We start from the raw sequence: 23,622 nt of genomic DNA, 5'->3' as shown, positions 1-23,622 counted from the left end.
AAAGGAGAGAAATCAAACGAGAGTCCATCTTATTGATCTGAGACCACATGTCACTTGTTACCCTCAGTCGAGATTCCTTCCTTATCCCCCCCCATCCCAAGATCCATTGCTTGTCTTTACATTATAGTAAGCTGAAGACCGTGCTTTAGCTCCTGGTAAACACAATGTGCTGTTGAGGCTAACATCTCAGCCAACCCCAGCTTCAGGTGGACTCAGAGGGAGATAGCTTCAAAGATATCAGAGCCTCAACATGCTCACCAACACTCTGCATGTCAGTGACACGTCTCACTAAGTGCCATTCCCTGACTGCACCCCCCCCCCCCCCCCTAATGGGGTCCATCACACCGCACTTTCTGCCTGAGCTCTGGTAGCACCATGCGGCTAATAACGGGAATGGATGAAGTACATTAATGTGAGTGTGAGGTAATGTGTGCCAGAGATGTGGTGTTAGCAGACAGGGCTGTGATTTCGAGTGTGTGTCATACGAGCAGCCAATCTGCATGTGTGAAATCCTATGTAAATGAAAATGCTTTGATTGCTTTTCTGAGTAGAGTTTCAGCAAAGTGGAACAACTCTAATGCACCTATCTTGTTGGGTTAGGGGTTTGGTGTTTGCAACAGTCCTTTTGGGTTAGATTTTTGTTGGGTTTGGTGTTTGCACCAGTCTGTTTGGGTTAGGTGTTTGTACCAGTCCTTTTAGGTTAGGTGTTTGCACCAGTCCTTTTTTGGTTAGATGTTTCCACCAGTCCTTTTGGGTTAGGTGTTTTGAAGGTGATGTCTTTGAATGTGTTAGAGAACTGGATCATACTATCTGACCGTTCATCTATCTTTCTGTGTGTTTCTCCAGGGGTCCAGGCCATGTTCTCCCAGCAGCCCCAGGACCTGGTGGTGGTGGCCGGCCAGCCCGTCACCCTGCCCTGCTCCATTCCTGGCTACCATGGTGTTGTCCTTTGGATCAAAGATGGCCTGGCTCTAGGCGTTGGCAGAGACCTATCAGGTAAGGAAAGATATTTATCAAACCATAGGTCACTCTCAGTCTCCTTCTGTCACGTCTGTTTCCGATCCCTTTTCCAATCGCTTACAAGCCAGTAATATTACTTACTCGCTGTAATATATCTGTCAATGTTAGATTTCTCCCTTCACTGCTTTTCATCTTTTGAAAGCTTAAGTCTTCTTTCTCATCGTCATAGAAATGCCACTGCAGGTAGATAAACATACAGCACAATCCTATAATAATGCAGCACTGTGCATTAAATGTGCTGTTAACTTCATTGTAACCACAAGAAAACAAGCTGAAATTCACTACTTTCATTAATCTGCATGCTCTGCCTTCATATTTAGCCTAACATTGAAGTGTTTTGCCATTTTCTGTTCAGGACAGTCAGGACTACAAGTAGAACATGAAGGAACATTTGACATAAACAGTTAGATGCATGAGTTGTATTGACAAATGCAAATAAACAAATTAACACAACCCTGATAGAAAATGTATTCATAATAATGTTGTAAGTACAGAAATTGTTTACTCAGTGGGAAATTAATATCCAATTAGTAAGTGACAACTGTGTGGAGTTTAAAGTTTGTGACAGCAACTACGTGAGCTTACAGTATTATAGACAATATGGGATTTCTTATGATCTCTTTGTAAAAAAAAACCTCTATGTAGGAGAACCCCTGAGCATCATAGAACAAAACAGATTACATGTACGTGTTCGTGAGAGTCTCAGCATAATAGTTTGTAGCTGAAACCATTCGAACTCTACAGACGTTGTTGTGAGAAGGACCGCTCCCGGACCCCTTTGGGATCCGCCCTTGTCTCACTAACACCACGCTATCTCAGGTCCCGTTAATCACACATACTGTACTAATGGTTGGTATCAGCAGATGCAGAAGACATCATCCAATGGTACAACCCAGAAGTCTGTAGCACTAACACAGTGTTTAAAAAGGGTCCAAAACACAGTGAAAGTGGAATTCAAGATTTAATTACCACACTCCATTTTCCACCCCAAATATCTAGGGTCCAATCATATATACAGTGAAATAACCCAGACAGTTGTATTCACTTTAGCACTACCACAAAAATGAGGCCTCATTAGTCTTTAATAGAAAGATAAACCTAATTCAATAACAGTTTGTGGTGAGCAAAGAAGCCCCAAAATCAACACTAAATGTGAAATCAATGCAGCCAGGGGTCACATTTCAAGTACTTTTAGCTAGTAAATGGGTTTTAGAAGAGTAACTCACAATCCAAATGAAATCGGGCCTCTTGTATTATTACCTTAATTGTTTAATTTGGAGTACCACTTACTGCTGCACTGTCATTTTAGTAACCTGCAGCTTCTCCACTTGACGTTGGCGCCTGATCCATATTCATGAGGCGTTATGACTATCTATTCTTCCAAATAAATATTTACAACCTTTTAACTTCCGACCTCTTGAGAGAGTAAATCCATATAGCTTGGAAAATCAGCATTATTTTTAAAATATATTTTAATTCGATTGACTTTAGAAATGGGATCCCGGGGATTCACTACATTCTACAGCCTTAAACAGGGAGTAAGGGGAGATGAGTCTGAAAACACTTCTCTTCCTCCATCGCCGAGGGATCACTAGCCTGTCTCTCAGAGTACTTGCCATTCAAGTCATGGCAAAAAAATCAACTGGGGCCCTTTAAAAGCTGGACCTCTTATGCTCCGTGTGATTAAATATGTATTCCACTAGAGATCTGGGGTCTCCTACCCTCTTACCTTCAGTGACTGCTCTAGTGTGCCTTTCTTTTCACCGATAGAGCTCTTTAATTAAACCTCAGTGGACGACGGTGTCCCAATAAATCCATTCCAGTCACCGGTCTGGCCCTTATCAGACCCCCGGGAGGCTGGGGAAGGCAGTAAACAATGGCCCAACAGTTTTGAAGTGGTCGGGAGGAGAGGGAAGAGAGGGAGAAGGACTTATGATAACGAGGAGAGAGAGAGAGGGTGTGAGCGACTCTTAACGGCACATCAGCAGCAGTTTAACAGTCATGGGCGAGAGGCTGTGGAGGGAGGCTGTGGACTGATCTCATTGTATCTCCACCACGGTGCACCAACATTCCACTCTGTATGCGGATCAATGGCCGGGCCAGTACGCTCAGAGATGGGCAGAATCTGAATGCCACTCTCCATACAGCCTGTGTTGTTGAGATACATCGAATTGGAGAAGGTTGCCATGGACGAAAGCGATCGTTATTAAAAAGCAACAGCATGGACAGGGTCTTAGAGCAGTCTATTAAGATGAATGTCACTTTTTGAAATAAAGTGTACCACAACTGCTCTGTTTATCATCTGTGCCTACGTCAACAAGCAATACAGTCAGCCATAAATAATGATGGCATATACACAGCTATATACACAAGGAAAGCAGCGGTATACATAAAAGTGTGAGGCGTCTAATATTGTGCAGCGCATTTCAATATAGGACCCACTCTGCTATTCATAGAAGGAGCTGCGTTTGCAATAGCTCGCTTTGCCTGGGCCTGTTTCAATTCAGGGGAACAGTGATTAAAATGAGAGAAATCTTTCACTGTTCAGTCTGATAAATCAGAGGACAAAAGAGGATGATTCCCATCGCTCCCTGAATTCCTGCTCCTTCTCTTTGTGAGGCGCCTTCTATTCTAATTAAAGAGAGAGATGCACCAGCGACAAGCTGCACCAAATGACTGGCATGAATATATCTCAAAACAGTCCATGGAGAGTGCCCACCGGTGTACGCTTTTGTGGAGGGCACACATGGAATGATTGAAAACCTAAGTCTTAGAATGTTCCATATAGTGTTCTTAACATTCTAGACAGAGGTGTAGAGTCATTGGAATCTACCTGACACGTGTGCTCCTCTGGCTTGTCCCCCAACAGCAAATTAATTGGTCATCCATTTCCGAACACCAACTACCCTATTTCCATCCCTGGAGGTGTCAGTGTGAGATGTGGTCCTTCCTGAATAGCGTAAATCACTATTCCCCTGCCTCTATTCATCGTCCCTTCCCCTGCCATTGATCCACCATAAAGACAAATCAATTTCTGTCCTGATGGATTCATTACACTTAATGGGGCTATTTTACATTGTTTGCTTTAGTTAACACACCTTGTCTTTGAGATTCATTGAGATCAATGTGAGTTATACTTATACAACAGTGACATCCCTGAAATTTCCTCCCATAGAATGAAGCAGTGTTTTTGTACGCTCTACACTCTACATAAGAATGCCATTGTGTGTATGATATGTTTGACATGAACGTAACTCAGTTATGACTGACTTGCCTAGTTAAATAAAGGTTAAAAAAATAAATAATTCATGCCACGGGACAATGTCGTCACTAAATCCACTAAGGTCTATTTAAAAGGCATTTAGATGCCATTAAACTGTTTTTTACGTAAAGGTATTTTTGACATTTACTCTCAGCAAGCTTTATTGTATTACAACAACACATCTTATTATGTTCAATCTGCTAGAGGGCAAGAGGAGTCAATTGACTGGGTCATTTGTTTATGTACATGAACAGGGAAACTCGGTGGGATGCTGTTGTATAGTACAACACAATAGGCCTACAGTACATACACTATATATACAAAAGTATGTGAACACCCCTTCATATTAGTGGATTTGGCTATTTCAGCCACACCTGTTGCTGACAGGTGTATAAAATCGAGCACAAAGCCATGTAAACTCCATAGACAAACAATGGCAGTAGACTGGCCTTACTGAAGAGCTCAGTGACTTTCAATGTGGCACTGTCATAGGATGCCACCTTTCTAACAAGTCAGGTTTTTTCTCAGATTTCTGCCCTGCTAGCCTGTTGGGGCTAGGGGGCAGTATTTTCACGGCTGGATAAAAGAACGTACCCGATTTAATCTGGTTACTAATCCTACCCAGTAACTAGAATATGCATATACTTATTATATATGGATAGAACACACCCTAAAGTTTCTAAAACTGTTTGAATGGTGTCTGTGAGTATAACAGAACTCATTTGGCAGGCAAAACCCTGAGACATTTTCTGACAGGAAGTGGATACCTGATGTATTGAATTACCTTTAAGCCTATGCCATTGAAACACACAGGGGTTGATTAATGTTTTGGCACTTCCTATTGCTTCCACTAGATGTCACCAGCCTTTACAAAGTGTTTTGAGTCTTTTACTGTGAGATCTGACCGAACAAGAGCCATGGAACGGTGATGGCCGATTAGACTCTGGCGCGCGAGTTCATGTTGGGTACCCTCGTTCCAATACGTTATAAAAGAGAATGCATTCGTCCACCTTGAATATTATTCATGTTCTGGTTAAAAAAGCCACTAATGATTTATGCTATACAACGTTTGACATGTTTGAACGAACGTAAATATATTTTTTCCCCTCGTTCATGACGATAAGTCCGGCTGGCTTAGATCATGTGGTAACAACACGGATCTTTTTGGATATAAATGATGAGCTTTTTTGAACAAAACTACATTCGTTATGGACCTGGGATGCCGGGAAGTGACATCTGATGAAGAGAATCAAAGGTAATGGATTATTTACATAGTATTTTCGATTTTAGATCTCTCCAACATGGCCGTTTGTCTGTATAGCAAAGCATATTTTTCTGGGCGCAGTGCTCAGATTATTGCAAAGTGTGATTTCCCAGTAAGGTTATTTTTAAATCTGGCAAGTTGATTGCGTTCAAGAGATGTAAATCTATAATTCTTTAAATGACAATATAATATTTTACCAATGTTTTCTAATTTTAATTATTTAATTTGTGGTGCTGACTTGACTGCCGGTTATTGGAGGGAAACGATTTCCTCAACATCAATGCCATAGTAAAACGCTGTTTTTGGATATAAATATGAACTTGATAGAACTAAAAATGCATGCATTGTCTAACATAATGTCCTAGGAGTGTCATCTGATGGAGATTGTAAAAGGTTAGTGCATCATTTTAGCTGGTTTTATGGTTTTGGTGACCCTGTCTTTGAATTGACAAAACATTACACACAGCTATTGTCAATGTACTCTCCTAACATAATCTAACTTTATGCTTTCGCCGTAAAACCTTTTTGAAATCGGACAACGTGGTTAGATTAAGGAGATGTTTATCTTTCAAAGGGTGTAAGATAGTTGTATGTTTGAAAAATTTGAATTTTGACATTTATTTGGTTTCAAATTTGCCGCTCTTGAAATGCACCTGCTGTTGATAGGGTGCACCACGGGTGGCACGCTAGCGTCCCACATAGCCCCAAGAAGCTAGAGCTACCATGGTCAACTGTAAGGGCTGTTATTGTGAAGTGGCTCAGCCACGAAGTGTAATGACTGTTATTGTGAACAACGGCTCAGCCACGAAGTGGTAAGCCACACAAGCTGACAGAACGGGACCGCAGAGTGCTGAAGCATGTAGCACGCAAAATCGTCTGTGCTCGGTTGCAACACTCAGTACCGAGGTCCAAACTGCCTCTGGAAGCAGCGTCAGCATAATAACTGTAGCTTCATGAAATTGGTTTCTATGGCCGAGCAGCCGCACACAAGCCTAAGATCACCATGCGCAATGCCAAGCATTGCCGGGAGCTGTGTAAAGTTCACCGCCATTGGAGTCTGGTGCAGTGGAAAAACGTTCTCTGGAGTGTTGAATCACGCTTCACCGTCCTGCAGTCCGACGGACGAATCTGGGTTTGGCAGATGTCAGGAGAACGTTACCTGCCCAATGCATAGTGCCAACTGTAAAGTTTGGTGGAGGAGGAAGAATGGTCTGGGGCTGTTTTTCATGGTCCGGGATAGGCTCCTTAGTTCCAGTGAAGGGAAATCTTAATGCTCCAGAATACAATGACATTCTAGATGATTCTGTGCTTCTAACATTGCGGCAACCGTTTGGGGAAGACACATTCTGGTTTCAGCATGCTAATGCCCCCATGCACAAATACTGAAATGATTTGTTGAGATCGGTTTGGAAGAACTTGACTGGCCTGCACAGAGACCTGACCTCAACCCCATGGAATATCTTTGGGATTAATTGTAATGCCGACTGCAAGCCAGGCCTAGTCGTCAAACATCAGTGCCCAACCTTACTAATGCTCTTGTGGCTGAATGGAAGCAAGTTCCCACAGCAATGTTCCAACATCTAGTGGAAATCCTTCCCAGAGACTTGAGGCTGTTGTAGCAGCAAAGGGGGGACCAATGTCCAAGATTTTAGAATGAGATGTTCGACTAGCAGGTGTCCACATACTTTTGGTCATGTAGTGAATAAGGCAGATGGGATCACCTCAAGTTCTTACCATTTACAATGCTTACTGTGGAGATATAATTTCTAATTTCTCCTGAGTTTACACAGGGTCACACCAGTGCATTGTGCTTAAGCAGGTTCTTATACTTGAACACAACATGGAAGGATCTTCATTCAAAGCATATATTCCAGGAATGGAGTCTCATTCAACTTCAGAGAAAGATGTCAGTCAAGCAGAGCCATTGACTCACTGACTGCATAATAGCATGGAACTCAAGACCAATGGTCATTAATGTTATTAAGCGAGTGATGCCCAGTTTGATCAACACTATATCAGAGTGATGTGTAACCTTTTTGACCTTCTTCTGGCCCTGTATGGAAGCTTTTGTACCAATGTGAATAATAAGACCCATAACTGCAAGCGCTATGTGGGCAGATGAGAGCGCTCTCTATCTGAGGCTCTGACTTTCCTATTAACAGAGGGACCACTCAGAGCTCACATAGCCTACCCACTCCTGTCTGTTTATTTGGTACCTCGTTGTATGCTGGTCTTGTTATGTTTTCCTATGTTCTATGTTTATGCTATATATACTCTTCTATCCTGCTTCCATCCCTCACCTTCTTTAGGCGTCAGCATGCTTCAGTTCGGTTGGCGCCTAGCCAAGCCGAACCGAAATACTGTACTGTGCTCACCTACTCTCTTAAAAGACTTGCGCTTGAAAAATGAGAAAAAAGCCGGCATAGTGATGGTTGTCCATTTTAAGACACCATAGCCAGTATACGCTTTATCTGTCATAAATGTTTATGTTTTTGCCGAAGAGATCTGCGTTGCGCAATTTTACGTCTGACAAAGATTTTTGATGCAGTATTTTTCAATTAAAAAATGTGCAGGAAAATGAGTCATCTCTAGTTGAATGACAACAAAGACTTTATTGAAGAATCCCGACTGTTGACCAATCACCGACAGAGGCTTAGGTGTCGGCTCCGAACTTCAGCTTGCCTCCAGAAAAAAAAAACACTACCGAACTGTTTCGGCTGGGAAGCATGCGGACACCATTAAAGATTAAAAGCTATATGTGGGTAGGTGAAATACAGAGTGGTTTAATCGGCTGTAACTCATTCCACTATCAGAAAATGAGGGCCACTTCATGGTCTATGAAAGTGAATGGGATCCAATGAAGCAATGGACGATAATTTGACTTTTGGAGCACAGTGATCTCAGTATCTGAACTCAAGGACTTAAAGCCATTGTATCTCCTAGTCTATTTGTCCTAATGTATTATATTCATATTTGGTGGCATGTGCTAAAACATACCTCTTTATATCCCCAGTGTTTAATACTAAGTCACTGAAAAATATTTGAAGAGAACATGACTCATTGATGGATGCAACGGAATAGATTTTTCATCCAGACATTTATTGGCAGTATTCCAACAGCGGGGTTGGCAGAGATTGTAGCTGGTTAGAGTGGAATACCATCTGATTTATAAAGTTCAGTTTGACTAACCGCATGATTGGATAAAATGTTTAACTGTTGGCCTGGTTATGCTTAAACTCTCCACTCTTTCGGGTTCTGTCATCAGTGAATTACAGGAGAACCTTAGGAGGAGAAAGCAATCTCTGCCAAGAAATACTGAACATTTTGGAGAATTTCACAAGCAGAGATTCTTGTTTAATTCACATTTCTCCAATAATTAGATAGAGTTCAGCCTTTAGAGAGCTGTTCAAGTTATTCATATTGAAACTGTAGTTTTCCATAAAAATTCACAATCAAACATATCCTTTTCTGACTTATTTTTTCCCAATGGGGAAATGCGCTACTCGACACACTCTCAGTGCAAATTTTAATAAGTGAAGTGTTTTCGAACTATCCCACTGGGCACACACTTGTTGAATCAACGTTGTTTCCACATCATTTCAATGAAATTATGTTGAACCAATGAGGAACATATGTTGAATTGTGCTGTAAAATGGTTAGGACTCCTGGACATACCTCTTCCTGCATTATTAAACTATAAATCTCACACCACTGTGCTGCTAAAACACATCTCAATCTCTAGCCGTGCCTCTTCACCATTGCAATAAAACATACTGTCTCTCCAGAATACAGAAACCTCCTCAACCCCTATCATCATCAATACAACATACTGTCTCTCCAGAATACAGGAACCTCCTCAACCACTATCATCATCATTAATAAAACATACTGGCTTTCCAGAATACAGAAACCTCCTCAACCCGTATCATCCATACTGACTGTCCAGAATACAGAAACCTCCTCAACCCCTATCATCATCAATACAACATGCTGGCACTCCAGAATGCAGAAACCTCCTCAACCCCTATCCTCATCCATACAACATACTGGCTCTCCAGAATATAGAAACCTCCTCAACCCCTATCATCATTTTCATCTATGGAATTCACTCTGCCAACATTTTCATCCAGTGTTAAAATGATCATTTCAACATATAGTGTTTTTTAACCCTTGTAATAAGAAAATTTGTTTTCACGTTGGTGACACTAATAATTCAAAGACAGTTATACTGTATTAAAGTGACCTGTTACCTAATCTCATCTCATTAGAAAAATAATAGCCCATCTCAAATGAGCATTAGCATTGCGTGGGTAAAATCACTGGGGAAACCAAGCCAGATGACAACCTATGTGTTGTGAAAAGTGCGTTGTTTGCTATAACCTGTTAGTCCGTATGCCTTGCCACCATGATATATAAGCCTAAGGCCGAGACAATAAGAAGACACAGTGGCAGAAAACCGGAGAGCAACCTCTGTCCGGTGAAGTCCACAAAGCATATTGCATGCAATAAACAGTTACATGACCTACAGCATGGTCAAGCAAGTTAATGTTTCCAACATATTCATACTACAAAACAACTATTGATTTAAAACCACGGAGAGTTACCTCAAGTTGCAAAGAAAACAGGAGCTGCCTCCTCTATTTCAGTCCCATTTCAACTTCAACATTTCAACATCATCAAATCACCTATGCTTAGCCTAATACAGTGACAACTTAAAGATACCAAAAACGATTTAGTGCAATCAACGTAAGCTAAATATGATGTGGCTGTCCATGGTTCTGATTTCTGTGTGTGTGTGTGTGTGTGTGTGTGCATGCGTTCGTGCAAGTACAAAAAACATGTTGACTCACCCTACTTGCAGACAAACGCCACTGACATCCTCCTCTCTTTTATGTTGAGGAAACGGTCTCTGACTCTGTCATACAGTACATACTTTTATTTTTTTTGTCCTAAGCTACCTGGCTAAAATGCTTGCTCTTAGCCTAACTTCCATTCATGGCAACGATGAGCCAACTAGTTAACATGAATTAGCCTTCTACATCTAGCTACATATTGAACTTCCATCCTCTCAGGCCAGGGGCAGAATGTATGAATTTATGGTTGGATCAGAATCACTGTTATAATCATTGGCCAGCATGGAGAATTAAGTAAAACCACAGTCCAAATCTCTATCTCCATCCATGGTTACTTTAGGAAAGGGACAATTTTAGCTAGCTTGCGAGCCACCGGAGGACAACACAATGAGATGCAACAATTCAAGTTGTTTCTGTCAATGACGTTTGGCTCTCGATGTGATTGGAGTGAAGCCAAATCCAAACTGGCTTCCCTCAACACTTATTTTTGGTGCACCAGGACCATTTTTTTATTTGTATTTGTTTTATTTCACCTTTATTTAACCAGGTAGGCCAGTTGAGAACAAGTTCTCATTTACAACTGCAACCTGGCCAAGATAAGTGTGTGCAAATGAGGTAAGATTAAGGAGGTAAGGCAATAAATAGGCTGTAGTGGCGAAGTAACTACAATTTAGCAATTAAACACTGGTGTGATAGATGTGCAGAAGATGAATGTGCAAGTAGACATACTGGGGTGCAAAGGAGCAAAAAATGCAGTAAGGGGATGAGGTAGTTGGATGGGCTATTTACAGATGGGCTATGAACAGGTGCAATGATCTGTGAGCTGCTCTGACAGCTGATGCTTAAAGTTAGTGAGGGAGATATAAGTCTCCAGCTTCAGTGATTTTTGCAATTCGTTCCAGTCATTGGCAGCAGAGAACTGGAAGGAAAGGCGACCAAAGAAGGAATTGGCTTTGGGGGTGACCAGTGAAATATACCTGCTGGAGTGCGTGCTACGAGTGGGTGCTACTATGGTGACCAGTGAGCTGAGATAAGGGGGGGGGCTTTACCTAGCAAAGACTTATAGATGACCTGGAGCCAGTGGGTTTGGCGACGAGAATGAAGCGAGGGCCAGCCAACAAGGGCATACAGTTCACGGTGGGTAGTATATGGGGCTTTGGTGACAAAACGGATGGCACGGTGATAGACTACATCCAATTTGCTGAGTGTTGGAGGCTATTTTGTAAATGACATCGCCGAAGTCAAGGATCATTAGGATAGGCAGTTTTGCGAGGGTATGTTTGGCAGCATGAGTGAAGGATGCTTTTGTTGCGAAATAGGAAGCTGATTCTAGATTTAATTTTGGATTGGGGATGCTTAATGTGAGTCTGGAGGAGAGTTTACAGTCTAACCAGACACCTAGGTATTTGTAATTGTCCACATATTCTAAGTCAGAACCGTCCAGTGTAGTGATGCTGGGCGGGCGGGCAGGTGCGATAGGTTGAAGAGCATGCATTACGTTTTACTTGCATTGAAGAACAGTTGGAGGCCACGGAAGGAGAGTTGTATGGCATTGAAGCTCGCCTGGAGGTTAGTAAACACAGTGTCCAAAGTAGGGCCAGAAGTATACAGAATGGTGTATTCTGCATAGAGGTGTATGTATACAGAGAAAAGAGTCGGTTGTTGAGCTCATTCACAAGTTGAGCTCACTCAGTTTATCTCAATGCTGATTGGCTATTATTTATTTTATTTTTTTTATCAAGGGAGGCCAAATGCTGACTGGCTTCCCTTGCATTCAATGCTAAGGGGATCAACACTGTCATACTGTTTTTGACCAGACAGCATCAGATAGATGGCCAACACATTTAGAGACAGGGGCGCTGTTTCGCTCTCTGGATGCGTTCTCCGGTGAGATACATTCAACTTCTTACGAACTGAAGAAAAATCATGAAACAGAGCAACGAAAGATAAATTATTTTATTTTTATTGGTACATTTTTTTATGCTTCCCTTGGCATCCATGAATACACACCACTGTAAATGACCTAACATTTACGGTAACACAGTAGTCAACAATCTATATTGCACCACTGATCCTTCACTCATTTGTGATTGCCTATGTTCAGGCATTGTTGCACAATTCATAACATGTCAGTTGGATTGAAATTTGCTGATAAAGGTTGAAAGACCAGACTCCAGGTTCTGACAGGGCATCTTTTGTGTCCCAGGCTACCCTCGCTACACAGTGATTGGGGACCCCAGTACAGGGGAACACCACCTCCGGATCCAACGTGTGGAGCTGATGGATGACGCTGTCTTTGAGTGCCAGGCAATCCAGGCAGCCATGAGGTCCCGCCCCGCCAGACTCTCTGTGCTGGGTAAGTGAGGATTACATTTACACACAAATGCACACCACACATACATGTATACAGTACATTTAGAATAATGTGCACAGAGAAAATGGCAATAGAGGCAGGCAGTGACTTAGCAGCCACCTCAAACCAACCACAATGTCATATCTGTAGTGCTTCTCCCTTCCCTCAAAACATTCAAAATCCACTAAATCTGTGTACTGAATCAATGACTGTGCCAGAAAAGCCACAGCTTTGTATTAGCATAACAGCAACTATCAAGATAATGCTGCAGCAAATAGAAAAAATACAGCATCTCTAAACTTCGCCAGTCCCTAATGTTTTTACTTTCATTTCCTGCTACATTCCCAGCAGTCTTCAGTGTTAATTCTGAGAGGCTACTGTTTCTTCATTAAACTTTATTGGGTTATCATTCAGTTTTGCCAGTTCTGTCTTTTTGGGCAGCATTAGTAAAATCACTGCTCACTCTTCTCTCTCCTCTCTCTGCCCTCCACTCAGTATACCCTTCTGCTGTGGAGGATGATGGGTAATATGAGGGGGAGCTGGAGTAAATGACAGAGCCAGAGAACAAGGGAGAAGGACTGAGGGGAGAGGAGGAGGGAGAGTGGGAGGCCGTGGAGCAGAGTATCCTCACACGAGAGACTGATCCACCTTATTGATCTCCGCTAATGAAAGTGAAACTAATGATCTGGAGGCAGCCAGAGAAAGGAGAGAGGGAAGACAAATTGCGACCCAACGTCTCGTACTGCCGCACCCCATGCAAATGGTTATGAATGAATAATTACGAGTTCTTTACTGAGAGTCAAAGGAACTATACCCCGCTTCCCCTTCACCTATTCAAAGTTAAGTTTATCTTCCTCCAACCCCACCGTTCAAGCATCTAAGTAGTTTGATCAAGGCCTCAAGGATAGGAGAAGGGTATGACACACTAATGATTTAGGATGCATTGCTATACTGTACCTTCCATTTATTTGGGCTCTCTCAACTGTCTCTGTCAACGGGACAGTTGTAAATCATGCAGCGCCTTGTGTCACCATCGCAGATTTTAGAGAAACAACAAATGTCGGTACATATAAGTGTCTTGTGTCGGCTGATAGCTTAAATTCTTGTTAATAGAACTGCACTGTCCAATTTACATGTAGCTATTACTGCGAAAAAATGCCATGCTATTGTTTGAAGAGAGCTCCTAACAACAAAACACTTTTTTTTACCTCAATAGGTTTTATAAATTCACCTCTGAAGGTGAAATGTGCACTTGCATTTGGAAATCTTGCTCTGATTTATCATCCAAAGGGTCCCAGAGATAACATGAAGTGTCGTTTTGTTAGATAAAATCCTTTTTCATATCCTAAAAAGGTCCATATAGCATGCACGATTGATTTTGTATTCCCACTCGTTCAATTTGCAAAGAAAGGAATCTGTGAAAATCTCACCCTAAACGTTGTTTCAACCAGTCAAATCACGTTCGTATGTATTCACCAGAGATCCCAGAACGTAACGAGACTTCACTATATCATTAGGGGTGTAGTATATCCTATGGGACACCATATTTGGTCAGAGAGCGATGCCTTCATGGCACGCCAATGACGCGGGCGGTCTTCACTTGAACGATTCTAACTTTTTCAAATAAGCACCAATCGGGGTCAAACAAACCATGTTTCTGTCGTAAAATGTAGCTACTAATCTTGTACGACTGCATGCCTTTTCATTTTGGACAAAAATTATATGAATATTCAGAGTTATGAAGTTATGAAAACTGGTTGTTTTGAAAATGTTGAATTTATAATATGGCTACTAATACTGGAAAAGCTAAATCAAAGTCCAAGTATACAGATTTGACGATATTCTTGCAGAAAAATGTAATGTGAATGTCTCCTTCACGATTTGCCCAAATGTACCTGGGTGACTTCACACTAAATGTCATGTAGCTCGCTCATACTTCAAGTTATCCGTCTGAAACGTTGGACATATGCTGCTGCCATCTTTTGGACATCATCGGAATTACAACCAGAGTGATGGCTGGAACAGGGACATTTCTGTTGCATTTCAAAGATGGTGGTAGAAAAAAACATGTTTTTTTCTTTGTATTTTCTTCTACCAGATCTAATGTGTTATATTCTCCTACATTCAATTCACATTTCTACAAACTTCAAAGTGTTTCCTTTCAAATGGTATCACGAATATGCATATCCTTGCTTCAGGGCCTGAGCTACAGGCAGTTAGATTTGGGTATGTCATTTAGGCAAACATTTAAAAAAAATGGGGCTATCCCTAAGTTAATTGAATCTTGATGATAGTGTTGCTTGGGGGCTTGCTCAACATTGAGTTTAACTAAAGCATCCTTTTCCTGTGCAGTACACTACTGCAACAGTTGATACACTACATGACCAATAGTATGTGGACGCTGGACTTTTCTTCCATTCAGCCACGAGATCATTAGTGAGGTCGGACGATTAGGCCTGGCTCACAGTCTGCGTATAAATTCATCCCAAAGGTGTTCGAGGGGGTTGAGGTCAGGGCTCTGTGCAGGCCAGTCAAGTTCTTCCACACCAATCTCGACAAACCATTTCTGTATGGACCTTGCTTTCTGCACGGAGGTATTGTCATGCTGAAATAGGAAAGGGCCTTCCCCAAAGCACAGAATTGTCTAGAATATCAGTGAAGATTTCCCTTCACTGGAACTGAGGGGCCTAGCCAAACCATGAAAACAGCCCATGACCATTCTTCCTCCTCCACCAAACTTTACAGTTGACACCGTGCATTCGGGCAGGTAGCGTTCTCCTGTCATCCACCAAACCCAGATTTGTCCATCGGACTGCCAGATGGTGAAGCTTGATTCCACTGCTCCAGAGTCCTAATGGCGGCGAGCTTTACACCACTCCAGCCGATGCTTGGCATTGCGCATGGTGACCTTAAGCTTGTGTGGGGCTGCTTGGCCATGGAAACCCATTTCATGAAGCTCCCGATGAACAGTTCTTCCAGAGGCAGTGCTTCCAGAGGAGGTTTGGAACTCGGTAGTGAGTGTTGCAACCGAGGACAGACGGTTTTCACTCCCTACGCACTTCAGCACTTGCCGGTCCCACTCTGTGAGCTTGTGTGTATATATAGTGTACGTTTCTAACCCAAGCCTGTTGAGCTGCAGTCACATTCACTAACAATGTAAAGATGGCTACTTAAAGGAAAGGGCTGTTTAAGCCCCATTAAAATGATTAATCATCAATAAATGAGGGGAGGCATTTGTGTCTATTCCTCTTTGGCTATTTGAGGGTGAAACACTTATCATCCTTTCTCATAAGAGCCGTAAGATGTTGTTTAGTCCCCTGCCTAGCAGGCTGACTCCTGAATACATTGTGAAGGAGGGCCCACAGGCAGTCACACATGCAAGGTAATAGAATAAATATATGCAAGCCCCGTGTCACTGCAAACTCTAAGCTGTCAATTACCCGCCAGTGGTGACAGAGTGTGTCTATCGACTCGGAAGACAGTGACTGTCCGTCCACAGAGTGGAACAGTCTCCCTTCTCTCCTACCTGACTGTCAAATTAATCTAAAAACATTCCCTACTCTCTCTCTCATCAGCCAATATCTGTTCCAGCTCTACTGTGTTCTATATCAATGGAACAGTTTTCTTTATGACTTTGCTATACACAGAAAAAAGACAAAGATTTGGAGTGCTTTTTTGTCACTCGATATTCTCACAAGATTGGTACTGTGTCATTTTGTTAATTTATTACAGAAAGCCTTACAATTCTAGTCTTACAGGCAATTACCAGTCCGTTGAACTCATACACCTTAGTGATGTTCCAATACAAAATCCTTGAAATACCCAGCAAAAAGTAAAAGGATACACAGTCTCTAACCTGACCTTATTCCTGTTTTAACAATAGCAAAACATTTGTGGGGGAGTTTGGAGCGTCTTATTTGAGTAGCATTAGGAGTAAAAAGTAAGCTTTTCAAATAAATGCGGTATGAGGAAAACACCATAGAGGAATGAAAAGGGTCGTCAATAACGTAACGAGGCATCAACTTCCCTCCCCAGAAATGATTCCCCTCTGGAAAATTTGCTTTGAACTTGGAACCCCATATCTGATTGCAGTCATGGGATCCAGGCTGCAGCCATGGAGCCCCTGGAAGCCAAGAGGCTTGAGGTTTGGTGAATTAGGCATGACGGTCAAGAGAGATCTAGGGGTTATGGTCTGGGGGTAGTCCTGAGGCTAATTATATCCCCTTCAGCAAGGTAGCAGGCATCCAATCTGATGCCTCAATGTGTTAACCTGGGGTAGGAAAGTAGGGGGAGGCATGGGCTCTCTGGAATAAGGTCTCTCCCTTTAAACAGACATGTGAGACCAGCTACTCCTTTGTAAGAGAAATGTGCACCATTTACCATTTAAATCAAATCAAATCAAATGTATATAGCCCTTCTTACATCAGCTGATATCTCAAAGTGCTGTACAGAAACCCAACGTAAAACCCCAAACAGCAAGCAATGCAAGTGTAGAAGCACGATGGCTAGGAAAAACTCCCTAGAAAGGCCAAATCCTAGGAAGAAACCTAGACAGGAACCAGGCTATGAGGGGTGGCCAGTCCTCTTCTGGCTGTGCCGGGTGGAGATTATAACAGAACATGGCCAAGATGTTCAAATGTTCATAAATGACCAGCATGGTCAAATAATAATAATCACAGTGGTTGTCAAGGGTGCAACAGGTCAGCACCTCAGGAGTAAATGTCAGTTGGCTTTTCATAGCTGATCATTGAGAGTATCTCTACAACTCCTGCTGTCTCTAGAGAGTTGAAAAGAGCAGGTCTGGGACAGGTAGCACGTCCGGTGAACAGGTCAGGGTTCCATAGCCGCAGGCAGAACAGTTGAAACTGGAGCAGCAGCACGGCCAGCTGGACTGGGGACAGCAAGGAGTCATCATGCCAGGTAGTCCTGAGGCATGGTCCTAGGGCTCAGGTCCTCCGAGAGAAAGACAGAAAGAGAGAAGAGAGAATTAGAGAGAGCATATTTAAATTCACACAGGACACCGGATAAGACAAGAGAAATACTCCAGATATAACAGACTGACACTAGCCCCGCGACACATAAACTACTGCAGCATAAATACTGGAGGCTGAGACATGAGGGGTCAGGAGACACTGTGGCCCCATCCGATGATACCCCCGGACAGGGCCAAACAGGCAGGATATAACCCCACCCACTTTGCCAAAGCACAGCCCCCACACCACTAGAGGGATATCTTCAACCACCAACTTACCATCCTGAGACAAGGCCGAATATAGCCCACAAAGATCTCCGCCACGGCACAACCCAAGGGGGGGCGCCAACCCAGACAGGAAGACCACGTCAGTGACTCAACCCACTCAAGTGATGCACCCCTCGTAGGGACGGCATGGAAGAGCAACAGTAAGCCAGTGACTCGGCCCCTGTAATAGGGTTAGAGGCAGAGAATCCCAGTGGAGAGAGGGGAACTGGCTAGGCAGAGACAGCAAGGGCGGTTCGTTGCTCCAGTGCCGTTCCGTTCACCTTCACACTCCTGGGCCAGACTACACTCAATCATAGGACCTACTGAAGAGATGAGTCTTCAGTAAAGACTTAAAGGTTGAGACTGAGTCTGCGTCTCTCACATGGGTAGGCAGACCATTCCATAAAAATGCAGCTCTGAATGAGAAAGCCCTGCCACCAGCTGTTTGCTTAGAAATTCTAGGGACAATTAGGAGGCCTACGTCTTGTGACCGTAGTGTAGGTATGTACGGCAGGACCAAATCAGAAAGATAGGTAGAAGCAAGCCCATGTAATGCTTTGTAGGTTAGCAGTAAAACCTTGAAATCAGCCCTTGCCTTAACAGGAAGCCAGTGTAGCACTGGAGTAATATGATAACATTTTTTGGTTCTAGTCAGGATTCTAGCAGCCGTATTTAGCACTAACTGAAGTTTATTTAGTTCTTTATCCGGGTAGTCGGAAAGTAGAGCATTGCAGTAGTCTAACCTAGAAGTAACAAAAGCATGGATTCATTTTTCTGCATCAATTTCGGACAGAACATTTCTGATCTTTGCAATGTTACGCAGATGGAAAAAAGCTGTCCTTGAAACAATCTTGTTATGTTCGTCAAAAGAGAGATCAGGGTCCAGAGTAATGCCGAGGTCCTTCACAGTTTTATTTGGGACGACTGTACAACCATCAAGATTAATTGTCAGATTCAACAGAAGATCTCTTTGTTTCTTGGGACCTAGAACAAGCATCTCTGTTTTGTCCGAGTTTAAAAGTAGAAAGTTTGCAGCCATCAACTTCCTTATGTCTGAAACACAGGCTTCCAGCGAGGGCAATTTTGGGGCTTCACAATGTTTCATTGAAATGTACAGCTTTGTGTCATCCGCATAGCAGTGAAAGTTAACATTATGTTTTTGAATGACATCCCCAAGAGGTAAAATATATAGTGAAAACAATAGTGGTCCTAAAACGGAACCTTGAGGAACACCGAAATGTACAGTTGATTTGTCAGAGGACAAACTGTTCACAGAGACAAACTGATATCTGTCCGACAGATAAGATCTAAACCAGGCCAGAACTTGTCCGTGTAGACCAATTTGGGTTTCCAATCTCTCCAAAAGAATGTGGTGATCGATGGTATCAAAAGCAGCACTAAGGTCTAGGAGCACGAGGACAGATGCAGAGCCTCGGTCTGACGTCATTAAAAGGTCATTTACCACCTTCACAAGTGCAGTCTCAGTGCTATGATGGGGTCTAAAACCAGACTGAAACGTTTCGTATACATTGTTTGTCTTCAGGAAGGCAGTGAGTTGCTGTGCAATAGCTTTTTCAAAAAATGTTGAGAGGAATGGAAGATTCGATATAGGCCGATAGTTTTTTATAATTTCTGGGTCAAGGTTTAGCTTTTTCAAGAGAGGCTTTATTACTGCCACTTTTAGTGAGTTTGGTACACATCTGGTGGATAGAGAGCAGTTTATTATGTTCAACATAGGAGGGCCAAGCACAGAAACCAGCTCTTTCAGTAGTTTAGTTGGAATAGGGTCCAGTATGCAGCTTGAAGGTTTAGAGGTCATGATTATTTTCATCATTGTGTCAAGAGAGAGAGTACTAAAATACTTGAGTGTCTCCCATTAATCCTATGTCCTGGCAGGGTTGTGCAGACTCAGGACAATGGAGCTTTGGAGGAATACCCAGATTTAAAGAGGAGTCTGTAATTTGCTTTCTAATGATCATGATCTTTTTCTCAAAGAAGTTCATAAATTTATTACTGCTGAAGTGAAAGCCATCCTCCATTTGCGAAGGCTGCTTTTTAGTTAGCTTTGCGACAGTATCAAAAAGAAATTTCGGATTGTTCTTATTTTCCTCAATTAAGTTGGAAAAATAGGATGATCGAGCAGCAGTGAGGGCTCTTCGATACTGCACGGTACTGTCTTTCCAAGCTAGTCGGAAGACTTCCAGTTTGGTGTGGCGCCATTTCCGTTCCAATTTTCTGGAAGCTTGGTTCAGAGCTCGTGTATTTTCTGTATACCAGGGAGCTAGTTTCTTATGACAGATGTTTTTAGTTTTTAGTGGTGCAACTGCATCTAGGGTATTGCGTAAGGTTAAATTGAGTTCCTCGGTTAGGTGGTTAACTGATTTTTGTCCTCTGACGTCCTTGGGTAGGCAGAGGCAGTCTGGAAGGGCATCAAGGAATCTTTGGGTTGTCCTTCGAATTTATAGCACGACTTTTAATGCTCCTTGGTTGGGGTCTGAGCAGATTATTTGTTGCGATTGCAAACGCAATAAAACGGTGGTCCGATAGTCCAGGATTATGAGGAAAAACATTAAGATCTACAACATTTATTCCATGGGACAAAACTAGGTCCAGAGTATGACTGTGGCAGTGAGTAGGTCCAGAGACATGTTGGACAAAACCCACTGAGTCGATGATGGCTCCGAAAGCCTTTTGGAGTGGGTCTGTGGACTTTTCCATGTGAATATTAAAGTCACCAAAAATGTTAATATTATGTGCTATGACTACAAGGTCCAATAGGAATTCAGGGAACTCAGTGAGGAGCGCTGTATATGGCCCAGGAGGCCTGTAAACAGTAGCTATAAAAAGTGATTGAGTAGGCTGCATAGATTTCATGACTAGAAGCTCAAAAGACGAAAACGTCAGGGTTTGTTTTGAAAATTGAAATTTGCTATCGTAAATGTTAGCAACACCTCCGCCTTTGCGGGATGCGCGGGGGATATGGTCACTAGTGTAACCAGGAGGTGAGGCCTCATTTAACACAGTAAATTCATCAGGCTTAAGCCATGTTTCAGTCAGGCCAATCACATAAAGATTAGTTAATTGACTATAACTGCCTTGGAAGTGAGGGATATAACATTAAGTAGCCCTATTTTGAGATGTGAGGTATCACGATCTCTTTCAATAATGGCAGGAATGGAGGAGGTCTTTATTCTAGTGAGATTGCTAAGGCGAACACCGCCATGTTTAGTTTTGCCCAACCTAGGTCGAGGCACAGACATGGTCTCAATGGGGATAGCTGAGCTGACTACATTGACTGTGCTAGTGGCAGACTCCACTAAGCTCTATGCCTGGCCTGCACCCTATTTCATTGTGGAGCTAAGGGAGTTAGAGCCCTATCTATGTTCGTAGATTAGATGAGAGCACCCCTCCAGCTAGGATGGAGTCCGTCATTCCTCAATAGGCCAGGCTCTATTTAGCAATGGAGAAAAAGTTATTGCTGCTTTTTTACAGAGTAGGCCTACACTGAGTGATGAGGACTGCTGTTGACTCTAATGTGACTTTTAGAGAGCTCATTGACATTCATCCTCTGGCAAGTATTCTAATGAACCTTCATTCCTCATCAATCGCTAATGTTGATCGCTTTCCTTTGTTGCTCCTTCCTGTTCCTCGCTAGGTCTTGCTTTTTAATGCCGTAGCCCTCTGTGATTACAACATTTGATGCACTCTAAGATGAAAACTACATTTAAGGCATGCAAAGTAATGCCACAAGGCCCTAATACTTTCATAAGTATTCTCTGGGAATGTATGTTTTGATATTGCCCATTAGGAAATATGTACTTTGCTGCAGATTAACTCCAAAGAAAATACGAGGGCCAGATCTGTCCTCTGTTTTTCATTTGCTGTCAAGATAATTATTAATTAGATTCACACTGCTACGGGAAGATCAAGTTTCCTTAGCATGGAATTAATAACGGTGAATTGCAGGTCTTAGAGCTGAAGTGTCCCAGCCACTCTTCTGCCCTTGTTTGTAACTTTAGAGAGCATCCAGAGGCACACCGATTATTCACTTTTAATTACAAGAGTGCAAGATGTGAGATCTGACAAAACACTTCCTTCCAAATGGCTAAACATTTGTCTTTGGAGCAAGACAAGGAAGGGCACTCAGCTGTGTTGAGTTCAGAGGCAAAAATCACATTTTCCAAGAAAGCTTGTTGATTATTATTCTCTGGCTGGTTTAGCCTTGCGCAGTACCAGGGGTCATGGTGTGCCTCGCAGCACAACATTGGAAGGGGGTAATCTAGTTATATCTAACTGTGCACAGATAGTTTGCTTCCCAGTGTCCTCTTTTTACTGCTTGGAGCTCACATCTAGTCTTATGTCTAGTTTTTCTTCCTGTGGTGAAATTATTGATTGTCTGTTCAACATGACCCTTTGTTATTTTTACTTTACAATCCACCTCATCCTCTTGTCATTCCTTTGTCCTCCGAAAAATAGACTTGTCCAGTCAGGGGAGGGAGCCAGTGACTTACTTGACTTTAACACAGAGAGTGTTAGACATCCACTAGATTTTTCCAATAGTGGTGGAGCAAACAATCCTGCTCTGCACTGCAGGGTCTTCTTAGCATGACATCTGATTAATAAGTACTCTCTCTACTGAACTGCATCTAATGTCAACTTCGAAAACCTTCCGTCATATGTTTATTCTATTACATTGCATTTTTTTTACTTGAAAGCAGTGATAGACAAAGGGGGAAAAAAACGCAATCATTTAATGAAAAAGTGTCCTTCAACTGCAGTTGTTGAAGGTAAAACTGAATTTTGTCTCACTCAAGGAACTCTATTGAAATCTCGACACTAAACCGAAGGGCAACTTCATGAGGAACATTGTGTTTTATAACAAGACACAAACAAGAAGCAGTAATTGTCCCTAGGTCTCCTGTAGTTCAAACCACTGATCCCACTTATGATTTATGGAAGCATGCATTTCAAAATAGATGCACTGTATGAAAATAGGAAGGACACAAAGTATATGCCTTATTGAAGAAGCACAAGGGGGAGAGTTGATTAGTTTCCAGTAACAGTCACGACGGGAGCAGTATTTCCATCGGCAACACTTTTACCGTTCCAACTAATTAATGGAAGTGGTTTATGCACTCCCCAGCTCTCTCTTTCTCCCTTTTTCTCTCTCTCTCTGAATGATGCTACTTGACTGTGCATGCCAAAATTGTAAAGTCTTGAAAGAAAATGTTGAAACACCTCATTAAGCAGTTTAAGTGTGCTAGTGTTCTGTATGTAACCAATTTATCTCTCACATAAGTCAATTTGGCTCTAGCCAAGAATGTCCGCTGAAGTAGGGCCAGATCAGAACCCCTGATCAGCAGTCATTTTGTTAGAAATATGGCTCTTGCATTTACATTATCCTGCGAACACTACCCTGATTTCCATTAAAGTACATTACTGAGATCTAAGATAAAGAGAACATCTATAATATCACTGACTCTATGAACAGCTGTATGTTAATACCCAACAGATAGCAGGTAAGACATGCTTTTTTGGTTTGCGTGTTTTAAAAGGGAGGGTACTTTTATACACACACAAATCAATATGATATGTTCAGTAATAAATGATCATAACAAAAACGATTATTGA

At 42.3% G+C, this 23,622-nt stretch overlaps 1 protein-coding gene across 4 annotated transcripts in view; it reads left to right on the top strand.

Annotated features, from left to right (window-relative positions):
• LOC106581099 (kin of IRRE-like protein 3) overlaps nucleotides 1–23,622 on the top strand; it is a 311,742-nt gene that overhangs the window by 152,330 nt on the left and 135,790 nt on the right. For all 4 annotated transcript variants that reach the window (XM_014162832.2, XM_045703859.1, XM_045703858.1 and 1 more), the window contains exons 2-3: nucleotides 847–996; nucleotides 12,606–12,755. In XM_014162832.2, coding sequence (XP_014018307.1) covers nucleotides 847–996; nucleotides 12,606–12,755 — 300 coding nt within the window. The remainder of the gene's footprint in view (nucleotides 1–846; nucleotides 997–12,605; nucleotides 12,756–23,622) is intronic.

This window comes from Salmo salar, chromosome ssa20 (assembly GCF_905237065.1).
Source record: "Salmo salar chromosome ssa20, Ssal_v3.1, whole genome shotgun sequence".
NCBI lineage: Eukaryota > Metazoa > Chordata > Actinopteri > Salmoniformes > Salmonidae > Salmo > Salmo salar.
Note: the sequence above shows the minus strand (reverse complement) of the source record. Positions and strands in the feature narration are given on the sequence as shown.